The following is a 14,762-nucleotide window of genomic DNA, read 5'->3' as shown; positions in this document are numbered from 1 at the left end:
GTCAGTCACAACAGGTGAAACTCTTTGCAGTCTCATTAGACATATGGGAGCTATTGCTCAATATACCAGAAATAATATTTCGGATAAAACCACATCTGCTTTTCTTAATATTGTGTTTCAACTTAAAGTACCAGAATGTTATTAAGATTCAGCATGTTTTGTTCACAACGCATTCACTCTACTATTATCATCGCTTTATGGACAAATTAAAACGCAACAAAAGTCATACTCATGAGAAATACTCTTAAGCATCCCCAAAAGTATGATTCTTTTAACAGTTAGCTTATCTAAAAAGCTTTTTTTCTCCTCCCCAAATACAGTGGGACAGTGCGTTTTAGACAAACCTTGCCAACGGGAACGTTCTTAACATCTTCCACAAACACAACTTCTCTCAGAGACCACTGTTCTTCATTCACTTTCTCCTCCTCTTTTGGGGCAGGAGTAGATCGTCGTCGCTCTGAGACAAAAAAGTTATTACCAAAAAGAAAGACTTGAAATATTTAATCAAAGTATCAAAATGCAAAGTTCAGTAAGACACCAAACCTTCCCCCCCAAAATATTATCAAATCTAGAAATCAACAAGAGATTAAGAGTCAAGAGATACCTAACAGTGTATCATGTAATTTTCATGTTTTTCTATGCACTTAGAACTAATAAAGCCTATATGACAAACAAAGCAATTGTTAAGGACATTTAAGCAAAGTAATTAAGAGTAAAATAATTTTTTTAATTTTTAAATTTTAAGTAATACAATAAGAATACAATAAAATTAAAATACAAGAAACAAGCCCTGTTTTCAAAGGGCTCAGATACTGTAAGTAAAATGTCTGACACTGTAAGACCGTTCATTCAGCCCTGCTGCAGTGCTTTATATCAACCTTACAAAAAGTCTGCTTGTCTACCACACATGGATTATTTTGTAAACTTCTAGAAGAATAGCAAATGAGGCAGAAAATAGCCATTTGGGCAAATAGCAATTGCAATACAGTTAGATTCACTGCAAGGACATTATCTGAACTGTAACTGTAGTACACTCAGAATCAAATTTAAATACATAACATGGCTAAATTAACACTGACAAGAACTTTTAATCTTCTGCATTGAGTATAGTGTAACTAATACTATAAACACACTTGAAATAATAAGCAGAGAACTTCCAAGCTAATTGCACAGTTAACTTCAAACACTAGTTCAAAATCCCAAGCAAAGTTGTAGTCAGTGAAAAATTACAGTCAAATGAACTGTAAAAAAGATCAGTAGTAAAAGACTAAGAGTAAAATTAATTAGTATTGAAGATCTGAACATACAAGATTCTCAGCCACTGCACGAGGCCATTTAAGTCTTGAAGTAAACATGTTTTAAAACTGCAGTATGTGAACAATTAGAAGGAAAAGAGGCAGAGAGAAGATTTCTTCAAATGATGGCACTGTAATTAACACTTTATAAATTTATGTGTTTAAATGGAGAGAAAAAAAATACTTAAGGAGTCCAGTTACATGGATTCTGATGTAGCCTTTCAGGTTTTTAAACACAACTTGTACTACAAAACTTCTCTGCTTTTGTATGTTAGTAAAGAATGCCTAATTTCAGACATTTTTTGTAAGAGATGACAAACCACTGCTTTATGCACTGAAATTCAACTGCAAGGCAAGCTGTGCAACAACAGCTTAATCTTAAAAGGAGTTTTCCAAAACAAGTTCAAATTCTGGGCTGTAAAAAAACTCATTATCACATTGCAATTAAACATAAACAGCTTTATCTTAAGACCTCCTCTCACCTGCTGAAAAATACTTTTGATTCTGAGAACCATTATGCTTGCACAGATACACCTGATATCAAGTAGTCACTGCTTATACTAATATATTCAAATCTAACACTGACAATTCACTGATTATCCAAAATCTATTACAAAAGCCTTACTCTATATTGTAGACTGAAAGACTGAAGGATTCTGAAATTAGCACAGAATCATTGTAGAACTGCCTTTTATGGAAACTTCTTATCTACACAGACATTTCGTGTTACTCTGAGCTACACATCACTTACTATATGGCATTGATGCACTGCTTGCTATTGAAGATGCATCACTACAAGTGGAAGCCGGGGATGGTGGAGGACCCATCTCAGTTTTCACTGGTTCCTGTTTGCTTTCAGGTCTAGAATAAAAGGTAGTACTTAGAAAGAAGAAAGAAAAAACTGAAAACTTTTTCTTGACTCCATTGTCCATTCAAAGTGTCAGTGTGTCCCAGCCATGTTCCTTTAATAATACCTTAATGAAACAACTCCACACTTGCAAACAATCATCCTAACTGACAAGGCTATAAATCTTGATGTTGGGAACAGTGCAATGCTGCTTAATCAGAGATTAGCTTTTTAATATTAACTGAGCATAGATAAAATATTACATAAAATAAACATGATGAGCTTCATTTGAAGACAGGAAGAATTATTAGCTTTATATAGTAACCTGAAACTCCAGAACTGCTAAATGTTTACAAGCTTTACTTGAAATTGTTTAAATGTGTTTTAAGAAACATTTAAATAGCGATTGTCAACCTTTTTTTTTTTCCTCAAAATATAGAGGGGCTGAAACAGGTTTGCTAATCTCATGAAGGGCTGGAAAACAGTTGGTTCCAGTTTCAGCTACTAAAATATAAAGTCTTGAAAACTTTATGAAATACTGTAGGCAAGTCTCCATTTGATATTCCTTCTGCATTTCACATATCCATAGTGGTTTCACGCAACTGAGACACCTTCCCTGCAGTGAGCATTTCTGCACATTTAGCACAGTTTAAAAGAAACCTAGTCTCTTATAAAGAAGGCAAAAATTTCAAAATTATAAAAACCTGACCTTCCTTCTTTTCAATTTTTAATCACTCACCAATTCATGAGAACATCAAATAAATGTTCTCTGTGTGTGTGCATGTGTGTGTTCTCCACACTTACTTTGCCTCAGTAGTTTTGCTGGCTTTCTCCATGTTTTTCAAGCTCTCAGGGGATCGAAGCTGAAATCGACAGCTGTCATTCATGTTCCAAACAGATTCCATTAACACACCCACTTTAGGAATTCCAGCACTGATTGAAAAAGCAACTGCTCCAGCATGATAGAGGGGGTTATTTCTTAAACACACCTACAGACAGAAGCATTTACCTATGAGAACAATAGATTATACTGAGGGAAATGGTATGTGCATGCATTTTTTCTTGGTGGAATATGTAGTAGTCAAAACAGAAAATGTATGGAACTAAGTGAAGAGGAAAGTCAGCAAGATGTACAGAAAAAGAGGTTGTCATGCACAGGAAATGCTTTGTCTTGTATTAAGATCTAGTACTAACCAAAGAAGAGTTCTACACCTCTATATCAGCTATTAGCCTTTCTGGTAACGGCTTCAAACTAAGGTCTATCCTACTGCATAAATAAATCCAACCAAGACATTAATACTGCAGGCACTTAAATGCCAAATCATTTACAACGCTATGTGTTCTATCAAGAATTGTATTTCTACAGTTACTTTCACTCAAAATGCAGAACCAGTAGTTAAGTTAAAACAGAAGTACTTTGGATGAGTACAGCTTGTTCTTCCATGTGTGCAGCAATAATCAGACTTGTAAAACAATAAAACACTAACAAGACACATCCATTTACAGCCATATAATTAAAACATACTATTTTAATTCCATATTATTGATACCACTTTTTTGCATAAGAGGAATAGAACCTAATTCATTTTGTTGTGGGGTTTTTTTAAGAACAGGTTGTAAGTTCATCATACAGCAGATTAAAAATGCCACTGCTGACAGCTGCACTTGCCTGGGTTCCAACGGTTATGTTTGGCATAGAGGAGATACCAGCACTGGACTTCGGCTTCTTATTTTTTGCTCTGGCCTTTTCTAGCATTTTCTTCCTTTGGCTGAAAGGAACTACACCCCTGTGGAAAAATGCATACTATTTAAAGAAAGGCTATGAAAGAAAAGCTTTGTTCAGAACTTGAAGCAGTTTATTCCTTCGGCTTAATGCAATCATGATAAAACATGCAAGTGTCTGTGCCACCTTCTCCAAAATCTCAAAGCACTGTAGAAATGTCATCTTTTTCTATATTGACCCCCACTTTCCAAATTCATCTCAACTGGCCAATTTATTAGGAGAAGAGCCAGAGCACACCAGTTATCTCAAATGGCTTTCCTTCCCATCTGAAGTGCTGCAAGACCTCTGTCATAAAGTGGTAACTCCAGTCACTGCCTCCAAGTCGTGGGTTGTCTCTCTGAACTTCAGGATATCTTTCCCACAACTAGTGATAATTCCCAGAATTTGCAGTCACTGGGGAACAAGATAAGCTTTTTTGTTTCTAAATTCTAAAAACCTCACTTTCCAGGGACACGGATGAAGGAGTCTAAGACTCTTACGACAGACTTCTGCTGCAAGAGGGGGGAAAAAAGGACACTTCTTTTGTAATTGGATCCACTCGGTTTAACTGAAAGTAATGCCTATATACACAGTTAAGCATGCTTATTATTTTGATACTTCATGTTTTAATAAGTAGGTTATAGAGTCAGATGCTTTGATTTGAAAAGCTCCTTCAGGTTAAGTAAAACATGAAAAGCATCAGTCCCGTGCAACACTGAAAATTGAAATCCTGCCTAGAGTACTACAGACCACTGTAACTAAGGGTATCAATAGTAACAGAAGCTTCTGTCTACATCCATCTGATAACATAAAATCACCATAGCCCACATCTAACCCCTTCCAGAAAGGACATGTTAGTTAATAAATTGCTTCCAAAGACTACATATAAAGATTAATAAGTCTTTTTATATATTGCACTGATTATTCTAAAAGCAGTAAAGATGGGAAGTTGTAATAGCCAGATATTTCCAACATTACGGCTTAGTAGGTATGTCAGCTGTGACATAATGAAAGGGCCAAGAACCAGAGAGGTGTAATTTTGAGATCTAAGACTAGAAGTTAAAATAAAATACATCTGTGTTTAAGTTTACAAGTCTAGCTACAATTCTACTTAAATATTTTATAAAGAGTTAATAGAATTTAATGAGAAAGCCGTTTCATAGAATTAATTTTCAATGCTCTGATTTCCAGCTCATCATCAAGTATGTAACTCATCCATGCCTCAAAGGTACTTGAACTTTGGGCATGATATAGGATGCAATGACTCCTAACACACTGAAAAATAATGCATGCCGATGATGCATTAGTATTATTCAATGAATTCACTCAAATTAGAAATTCATTTCAGAGCCTTTGGGAAGTATTATTTTTGAAGGTTTTTTTTTTTGCTTGGTTTTGTTAGTTTGTTTTTAACATACAATTCTTAATTATCAAATTGTTTGTTAAAATATTTTAACCAGCATTTCATGTTTTGTTAAGAAGTGTTATATTTTAACAACAAACTCCAGAGGGAGCACCTGATGTTATCTCTCTCTTCTTTAAGATTTGGACTACAAACTAACAGATGAGATTTTCTAATAAAGCCAGACAGGAGAACATCGACTTCATATGTGGGTTTGTTCCATATTTATAATCTGAAAAGGCCCGAAAGGCATAGATAGAGAAGGTTATTCTCTGACCCCCATTAGTACTGATACATCTGAATGCTAAAGCATTTACACACATCTCCTAAAAGAATGACCTTCTTCTGTTAAAGATGTTATAATCGGATCCAAAAGCTATAGGCATTAAAAAAGAGAATAAATATACTTTAAAAAGGGAACTTAAGCTCAAGTGCAGAGTTACAGAACTCAGAGCAATAATGGTTCAGTAGTTTCTCAATGCTTCTCAGAACCAAAGACATGAAGACATCCAGGGTATCTACACTGTTGTACACAAACACGGTATTTACTTACCACCAATACAAGTTGTTCTCTAGTTGAGCACACGTATAAAGAGCACAACAGTGTAAAGAAACAATCCGTTCTCCCTGAAGCTCCGAGTATGTCTGTGCAGTGTGTTCTAACTTAGAAGCTACGGAGCTTAAAGTTTCATCTACCCACGTAGCAACCTAAGGGAGAAAGGAAGAAAGGAACAGAGAAGGTGGAAGAAAAAAAAAGACAAGTTGCACCTCAATTGGACCTTTAATTTTTTACTAGTTTTGAAAGGGAAAAAAAAAATCAAAAAGCAAAAAAGAATTATTTCCTCTGGAAATTTTTCCCCTACCATCTTTTCTTTCCCCAAAAAAGAGCTTTTCAGGATTTTTTTCCCCCTCTATTTCCAGTCTTCAACATTAACAAAAAGGTTAAAAAAAAAAAAGAGAAAGCTGTCATAAAGGATACAGATGTGTTGGTGTCTTTACCAAGTAAGTTTCACGTTCACTCTTAATTGGGCAGAAAAGCATATTTAGATAACTTACTTTACATCACTGAAAGCTTCAATGCCCTTAGTTTTTCTAGTAAACTTATACAGAACAAGCTTATCTATTCTCAAAACAGTGTCAGTTTCTACTGTAACAGCAAAAAGTCAAATGTTTTAGATAATTAGGTAAACCAAGTATCTTTTCATTGTTTCAGCTGTAAATCTGCCAGTCTGGGTTTTTTTGGTTTGGTTTTTTTTAACTTTTTGCATTTCTATAAAACACCAGTTGGGGAGGAAAAGAAATTAATGAACACATGAATTAAATACTTTCTACTACAGATGAAGCTGAAAAATCAACTTCTCTATAATATACTGGAAGTAATTGAAAAAAACCAGCTTTGTCAAATTCAGCAACGGCAGACTTCTCATACCTTGTTATTTTCCGTGGCAACAGTTGCTCTAATACTATTTGCAGAAAGGAGCACTATCTTTTCGTTGGTTAACCCCAAGAACATGGCTCGTGGATGATGTAGCGAAGGATTCTTTGGAAACAAAGAAATATTTTAGATATTCAAAGCATATAAATTATTCTGAAGGCAAGCATTTAAAGCTGTACAGTACCTGTGCATTTCTGTAAGGCTCTGATTCACTCCACTTCCATTGATAGAGTTCTCCTTTACTGCTAACAGCAACAAGCTCAGAATACAGAGCTCCAATACAAATAAACTTTGTTCCATCCTACAAACACAGAAATATAAAGCCTAAGACAGCAATAGTATAAATACATATAGAAAAACATATAAATGCCAAAAAATAAACTTGGAATTGTTGATTTTTTTTTTAGAGCACCCATGAATGCTGAACCTGAAAATAAAGATATATCCAGCTTGTCTGAAGCTCAGTATGTCCTCACACACACAAAAGCACTGTTGTTTCTGATGGAGTGAGGTAAGAAAGAAATAGATATTATTTCCCTGAAGTTTAACAATAGCATATACCTGGCAATTAACTTGGACTGTTTACTAAAAGCTTCCACAGTATTTTAAGAATAAAACACTGCTCATAAAATTAAAGATGAGAAGATCTCTTTGACTTGTGACATTAAAAAAAAAGAAATTTCTGCTTAAAATTCTGGCTTTTTGAAATTAACAAAAGAGCAACATAATTCCATTATTCCATTGCTAAGTATACTCAGGAAAGTATCTTCCAGTTACCCAAGAAATTAATTACCAAATTCACTGTCTCATCAATTAAACAACACTTAGCTTTCACTTCTGAAGGTAAGTAACTGCAAAGAAGATCGAGTTTAAAAAAAAAATTAGTATGCTACATGTGACATTAATGCATCATTATAACCTGATATGCTGAAAAAGCTTCTAATTATTGGTTAATCTCCCTCTCACTGTTCTCCTTTTTAACATTTTATCAAAACTCCCATGGATTGCATCTTTCTACTACTTTGATAGCACCACTCTGTTCACTTGTTTAATCCTGTACCTTACTTGGATCTCACAGACCTCTTTTCCTCCCTCTTAGATTGGGTTTTATATCAATGTTGCAGCAACTACAACAATGTTACAATCTCACTTCCGCCAAATTCCTGTTCCCCCTTGCATTGAAATGGGTCTTAAACTACAGAGAATTCGAGTGATTTCACAAAACATCTCATTCCGCTTACTGAGAAACATTTGTAATGTTTTGTTGCTCCTCAGCAAGTGCAGCTACAGGACAAACATGGTCTTTCTGAGTTCTTTACCAGTAACAACTAAAATTTTCCTTCCACTTATGGGAGAATACAGCTTTACCAAAAAAAACAAGCAAAAAAACCCCCCAAAAATCTCCAAAATAAAACAAACAAACAAAATTTAAATGCTGTGTTCTATAGCTACAAATCTGAAAGACAGGTACACCACAGACAGGTACACACTACAGAAAAGAATATTTATCTCCCAGATCAATACCTTTAACTGCCTCTCTCAGATTAGAATATAACTCACATTTAAGTACTTCAGCCATCTGAGAGGAAGCTGAACTCTCTCAGCCATTAAGAAATTCCCACCATCCAGCACATTTATCTGTCCCCTAAATTAGCAGACTTTTCTTTCCACTACAGAAGTTTAACAGGATTGACACTTTTTCTACTGTTTTCATACCCAGAAGTGCACATTTCAAAAGGTGTGAGTGTGTCCTTGAATAACAGAGGATTCAGTACAGCTCTTTACCAATATTTGTGGAAAAAGAGAAAGGCAGCAGCAGGAAAGGACAGAAGTAATCACAAGCAATTCTCTTTTACACCCTGATAACAGGCCCCAGAATTAGTTAAATCATTAGAGAACTATTTTGCCCTAGAGGGCATCTACCAACACAGCACAGAAGGAACACGAATGTTAATCCATGTCATGATTAACAGATGCCATGGCATAAACATTGCATATTCTGAGAAAGAACTGCCATCAGAACCTACTCTAATCTAATGAGATGCATCTCTACTTCATCAGCACAGAAGAACCTTCCACAGCTCTTTGGCCTAATGCCTGAGTTAAGTATGGAAAGTAATTAATTTTTGCTCCAAGACACTCTCATTATCACTTTTAATCTTGCTAACATATTTTAAAACTTTTTATAAACAAACAGTTTTGTACCAGAAGCTGAACAGTAGAGAGACCTGCCACTCAAAATTTTTCTCTCTATTCCATCAAAATATTAGCAGTTGTGGTCAAAATATTCCAGGACCAATGCTCCACGAGGCCATTCAATAGACTAACTGCCCAGAGACACCCAAACAAAATGACAGCTCTGCTTCTGTAACCCGAGACTCACGTGTTTAACTATAAATTCTGATTTCAGACCAGAAAAATTACATACCTGAAGATGATGCAGATTGCTGACAAAATCTTAATATCTCAACAGATAAACAGAACATAGCTACTTGAATAAACCAAAGGCTTAGCTTGCACCTAACTACAGTCTAGAAGGGAAAAAACAGCTATACTTGTCATACTACAGTGGCTCTGATACACAACAGTGATACACAGCCATGTAAACTAATAGTATAACAGTCCAACAGGATTTGAGATCTCAGAAGAATGTAGTGATTGACTTGGGCTCTGGAGCAGTTGATGCCTGGTGGGAGAAAATTTAGTACCTGTGCAACATGTCTATACACCAGTCTCAGATTGTGGGTGAAACGGATACATTTGGGAACACTATCAGCTTTCCAAAAGTTTCATCCATTCCTCTCAGGGTGGTACTTCACCTCCCACAAACAAAAGCTAACCATCCTCATCACGAACTACTACAGTTCTGTCTCAAATACTAAAGGTCAAAATAATGAAAAATGAATGAAAAATATTTGCAAACAAGACTGGTTCTTTCGTAGCAATTTCTCATGTGCTTTGACTTGCCCCCTAGCTTACTGTCTTTAACATTTCAAGACCTCCTTCCATTTTTCAAAATGGAAGAAATGTTTGAACTGGCCTCTCCACTAGACCATCTCCCTCAGGATTTTCACCTTGAAGAATTTCTGTTGGAAAATACCACCAACAAAACTTCATAGTGGGGCTATAGCAAGAAAGATGCAGAATCATCTTACGAATGTTCAGCTGAAAGACAGGATGAAAAGTTCAACTACTTTTGGATAAAGATGGAAGGCCTTTGCATTTATCTGGAAGCTAGGGTTTGTATGAGTGCATGTGCAAACAGGTATCTGAGAAGCAGTTTTGTGAGTGAATGTTACAAGTCTAAACTACATTTATTCTTTGATGTTAAATCCCTGAAATGTCTCTCTACCCAAGTTAGATTCTCTCATTCTAAGCAAGGGGGACTAAAGTTACACCAAAATTTTCACTGACAAATAAGTTCAATGTTACTGGACAAAACAAACAAAAACAAACCAACAACAACCCTAACAAACAAAAAACACTTTGGACATAAAACGTCTGGTAGAGAGAGCAACTATTAGACAAATATTCTTTTTAGGTCTCTTCATGTCTCAGTTTAAATGCCCAAATGAAGATGATAGCAGCTAAAAGCATGCTGCTGTAAGCAGAAATAAGTCTCTATATTCACCTCCCTCTTCAATCTCTCTACCTAGATTTACTCTGAAATGAACAGAGACACAGAAAAAGATGCATTACAGATCAAAACAGCAACCTCACAGATATTGTAGACAGACAGAAATATAGTCTAATTAACACAGATTATCACTTCCATTCTTAGGAACCTTTTTAGTTTGGTTGGTTGCTTTGGGGTTTTTTTTGCTTGGGTTTTTTGTAAAAGTCATTTCCCTAAGCATCTAGGTAATCCACAAAGACAATGACTACAGATACCCAATTAGCAACATAGAGCTGGTGTTCCTATTACTTTTACCTCACGTGGGAATTACTTCTTGCCTTGAAAATCAAATTAAGGTTACAAAGAAAACCAGCTAATCAAAGTAAAGGAGACTTTGACAGAGCAACCAACACGAGTTATTAATCAACTCAAAACACAACTCCAAACAAATGTCAACTTTCACCGTTGTCATTTAAAAGCCCAATTCACACGAACTGAAAGTACCTCTAGCAATAATAATCCTTATCAAAAAAAGGTTTCCTTGATGAAGGATAGTTTAAATTGTTCCATGAGTTTCCTATCTATTAAATGCTTTGAGTGTCTAAGTAAGTAAGAGAAGAAAAAAGAAAAAACACAAACCTTATGATCACCAACAGCATCTTGAAAACACAGAGGAGAAAGTTAAAACAGTAATAACAGAAATGTAGCTTCTAAGGGTGTAATTATGTATAATTTAACTAAGTGCACAATAAAGAATATGTTTTATTAAATTATCTCACATAAACTGAGATGTGACAGTCAAAAAGGAAACACACAGTATTTATTTGGAAAAAACAAACAGATCTACTGCAGAGCATGCAAATAAAAGATTAAAAAAAATCCATACCTTATCTGGCCACCACTGCAAGTCTTCTCCTAAAGAAACAGGACTTTGAACAGGTGTATTCTTCTTGTCCAGGTTTGGCTCCCCTTCCTTACTTGTAGAGCCTCTTTCATTATCAAATGAGGCTCCATCAAGCCACCTTCGTTCACGCAAACGTAAAACGGACTCACGTTCACGCAACAGCTCAGAGTCTCTCTCTAAGGGAAGAAGGAGAACTGGTATGCAATTGGGTCACACCAGTGGGATAAAAGTAAGCCACTCTCTAGTAAAGACCCTTCAGGATGCAACTAACAGCAGTTAAATCTACTCACACAGATTAAAAATATAGTCCTGACATGCAACATTCAATATATTAAATCTTTCAAGCATACGTACTTTAGAATTACTAAACATGAAATAAGCTAAAGCCTTACAGTTTTGTGCACTACAAAAAATTGCTAGAGCATTTTCAATTACATCATAAGAGGCCAAATGCACTTAACATTGCAACTTAAAGTTTTCTAATACAATATGCAGTTTTGTAGTACTGTTTTATCAATGTCTCTAGTAACAACTACAAAAAAACCCCTTAAGTCTATCCAGACTGTCAGATATCTTTATGCAAACCAAAAAAAAGAGTATTTATTAGAGAGTTTCATAACTACTTTCCCAGAAAAACAGTGATTTAAAAAGGTTAAAGAAAGCAAGCATTAAAAAAAGCTCTCATATACATGTTTGATAATCCAACCACTTTTGTTTAAAGCAATATTCCATAGGAGTGGATTTAATAAATTAAAGTGTATCTGCTTTGAGTAGATCAAATGAAAACTTTTCAAGATTCAGACAAGTTTTTAAAAAGATCCTCATAGGAAAATGTTCCTTACCAAAATGCTTCCCCTCCAATTGGCCTACAAACTGTCTAAAGCCAGTACTCTGCAGTTCGCTCATGCAGAAAAATTTTTTAAATCAAGGAATCAAACTAACTTTCCAAGAGTCAACTATGCATGGAAAATAAGGATTATAAAATTCGTGGTAACGTCTTATATAGAATAACCTTAGGAAAGGAAAAAAAAGGAGTAATTTAGAAGGAGTTACGTCAGATGCTGAATATTCGCACATGCACATAAATGCATTTAACCTATGAAGTACCTCACTTAGGCTCACAAAAATCAACTGGAATTACGTATATGAGATGACTGCATTATTATATCAGTTTCAATGAATTACACCAAGTCTTGGGTCTTTTGCTGCATTAGACAAATGGGAAAGTTTTTACATAAGCCAAACACAATAGCTTGTCTTACAGATGCATTCCATAAAGTACTGTACTTATTTTCTAGCAAACATCACACTTGACCCCTGACTAATAATTTTGTGACAGGAACTTACAAGTTCAGCAATTAATATACTAAAACATGTTCATGAAAGGCAACAAAGCTGTACTAAACAAACAATCACAGCAGAGGTTGGATTAACAGTTTGGAAATACTCTAGGCATTGCACAACAGCTTCAAAAAAGATAGGAAATTGCTGCGTGGTCTGTTATAAATCTTTTAAGTGTAATATGCTTAAAAAAATGCCCTAACACTGCTCAAGGAGTTTTTATTATCAGCTGCCAATAGTTCTCCTTATCCAACTATAAATATCCTTCCAAACAATAAAATTTAGATTTCTTCTCCCTCTTTAGTATCTAAAGTTTCTCATTTCATAAAGGTAACTTCTGTCATGGAACAACTAAGGAAATGTGAAGAATAGTGTACAAAGAGCAATCCAAAAGAAAGAAAGAAGGGAAAAAAAATATTAAGAATGCTGCATGTCATCAATTGTTACTCATTTTTGAGCCAAATTAAATATTTTTAATGCAACCTATGTATTAGTAGGTACATACACTACTGTTTAAAATAAACTTAACATGTAAAATTTTATAACACCTTGCAACACCAATGATCAACAATTAGATTTAAAATAATTGACTACCAAGGTTCTTGCAGAACTTACCTGCTAATAGTCAGAATTCATTAATAATTTTGATGACTAACAGTCTATTTGTCTACTCTATATTTGACAACATATCATAGTCTACTTTTGCATTAAATCAGAATCTAAACCACCAGTGTGTACTATCACTAGCTTTTTCCACAGCAAACTACTTATTACAAAGAAAAAAGGTGCAAAATTACCTCTGGATGAGCCTAGCCTGGAAAGTGATGAGCGCCGAAAGGATGGATAACCAAAGTAACTAATATCTTCTGAAAACATAGCATCAGCATCAATAATGACACTTGGGTGAGCAGAATGTATGTCAGCATCCAGAAGAGACATAAGATCCTCTATAAGAGGAGACAAGGGTCTTAAGTGAATAATCAGCTACTTAAAACATCAGCTAGAGAGACCATCAACTAAACAAATATCAAAACAAAAAAAAATCCTATCTATTAATTGAATTTCTGCTCTTCAGATTCACCAGTGCAAACTCATGTGCCTCCTATGCAACCGCATTTGCAATCAAGCTTGGCGAACTAGTGAAGAACAAAACTAGTTTCCCTACAAGAACTGCTCTGTCACTTATCTAACCACATTTCCCAAACAAGACTTGCCCAATACATATTTTTCCGTATCCCAGAAATTCAGACTTTTGCCTATCACTTCAAAGAACAAAGGCCCAGGATACGATGGATACATATACATACATGTGCACACACACTCATGCATGTAATGCAGAACTCCAAAGATGACCTAGAATGAAGGGAGGACAGAGCCGACGGAGAGAGCCGGCCTTCACACAGTCATGTCTTTGATGCCAAAGACTGTATGTTTCTCCATGGAACGCTTCCTTCAGAGAATGACATACTTGTTTAATTCATAAGCTAGTGGCTTGCAGGTCTCAGTACAAAGCTTTAAATGGTAGCTACATTAAGAACGACAAGTTATCTGGAAAAAGCACAATGTTTTAATACCATGCAGTTAAAAAAAAAAACAAACACCAAACCAAAAGTTCCACGACTGCCCTAGTTTCTATGTTAGAAAAGTTGAGTTTCCATGAAGTAATAACAATCATTAAAGTGTAAAACAATTTCTTTCCACTTACTAAAGCTACTATCCAAACACCAAAGAGGCTACTGGAAATTCATGTAACTTATTGAAGTCCAGCAATATGGACTGACAAGACAATCGAACCTGACTACCATCTTGCTGCTACAGAAAGGACAGTCCTACTTCCCTCCTTCATCCCTGTGGCAGGCACCTCCTTGGGGCAAGGTGGGATTTCTAAATCTACAACTAGCACATTCATCTGGCTTGAAACAGAAGTTAACAGAGAAGAGAAGTAAGGTGTGAAGGGATCTTCAGATTGACTTAACTGGGTAGTCAGAGCCCCAGAGGTGGTGCCTTACCATATGCAGCAAAGCTGACGAGACCCTACTGCTGCCAAAGAAGATAGTTTTGTCCCTTCCCAAACGTTCAGGTAACTCTGACTAGTAAAAATAAGGCTCCCCAAATTAGGTTTCACTGGCCCATACAGGCCCACAAACCTCACCACCATGT

At 35.5% G+C, this 14,762-nt stretch overlaps 1 protein-coding gene across 16 annotated transcripts in view; it reads right to left on the bottom strand.

The window, feature by feature from the left end:
• The window catches only part of UBR5 (ubiquitin protein ligase E3 component n-recognin 5), an 85,548-nt gene that overhangs the window by 40,265 nt on the left and 30,521 nt on the right, over positions 1-14,762 (bottom strand). For 11 of the 16 annotated variants that reach the window (XM_027692483.1, XM_027692473.1, XM_027692472.1 and 8 more), the window contains 9 exons: positions 13,400-13,549; positions 11,244-11,455; positions 6,926-7,042; positions 6,736-6,846; positions 5,860-6,014; positions 3,812-3,929; positions 2,947-3,131; positions 2,047-2,156; positions 345-457 (listed from right to left, as the gene is read on the bottom strand). In XM_027692483.1, the coding sequence (XP_027548284.1) occupies positions 345-457; positions 2,047-2,156; positions 2,947-3,131; positions 3,812-3,929; positions 5,860-6,014; positions 6,736-6,846; positions 6,926-7,042; positions 11,244-11,455; positions 13,400-13,549 (1,271 nt within the window). The remainder of the gene's footprint in view (positions 1-344; positions 458-2,046; positions 2,157-2,946; positions 3,132-3,811; positions 3,930-5,859; positions 6,015-6,735; positions 6,847-6,925; positions 7,043-11,243; positions 11,456-13,399; positions 13,550-14,762) is intronic. The other 5 variants (XM_027692475.1, XM_027692480.1, XM_027692484.1 and 2 more) reach the window with 3 other exon arrangements.

The sequence above is a fragment of the Neopelma chrysocephalum genome, unplaced genomic scaffold (assembly GCF_003984885.1).
Source record: "Neopelma chrysocephalum unplaced genomic scaffold, ASM398488v2 Primary Assembly neopelma1_86, whole genome shotgun sequence".
NCBI lineage: Eukaryota > Metazoa > Chordata > Aves > Passeriformes > Pipridae > Neopelma > Neopelma chrysocephalum.
Note: the sequence above shows the minus strand (reverse complement) of the source record. Positions and strands in the feature narration are given on the sequence as shown.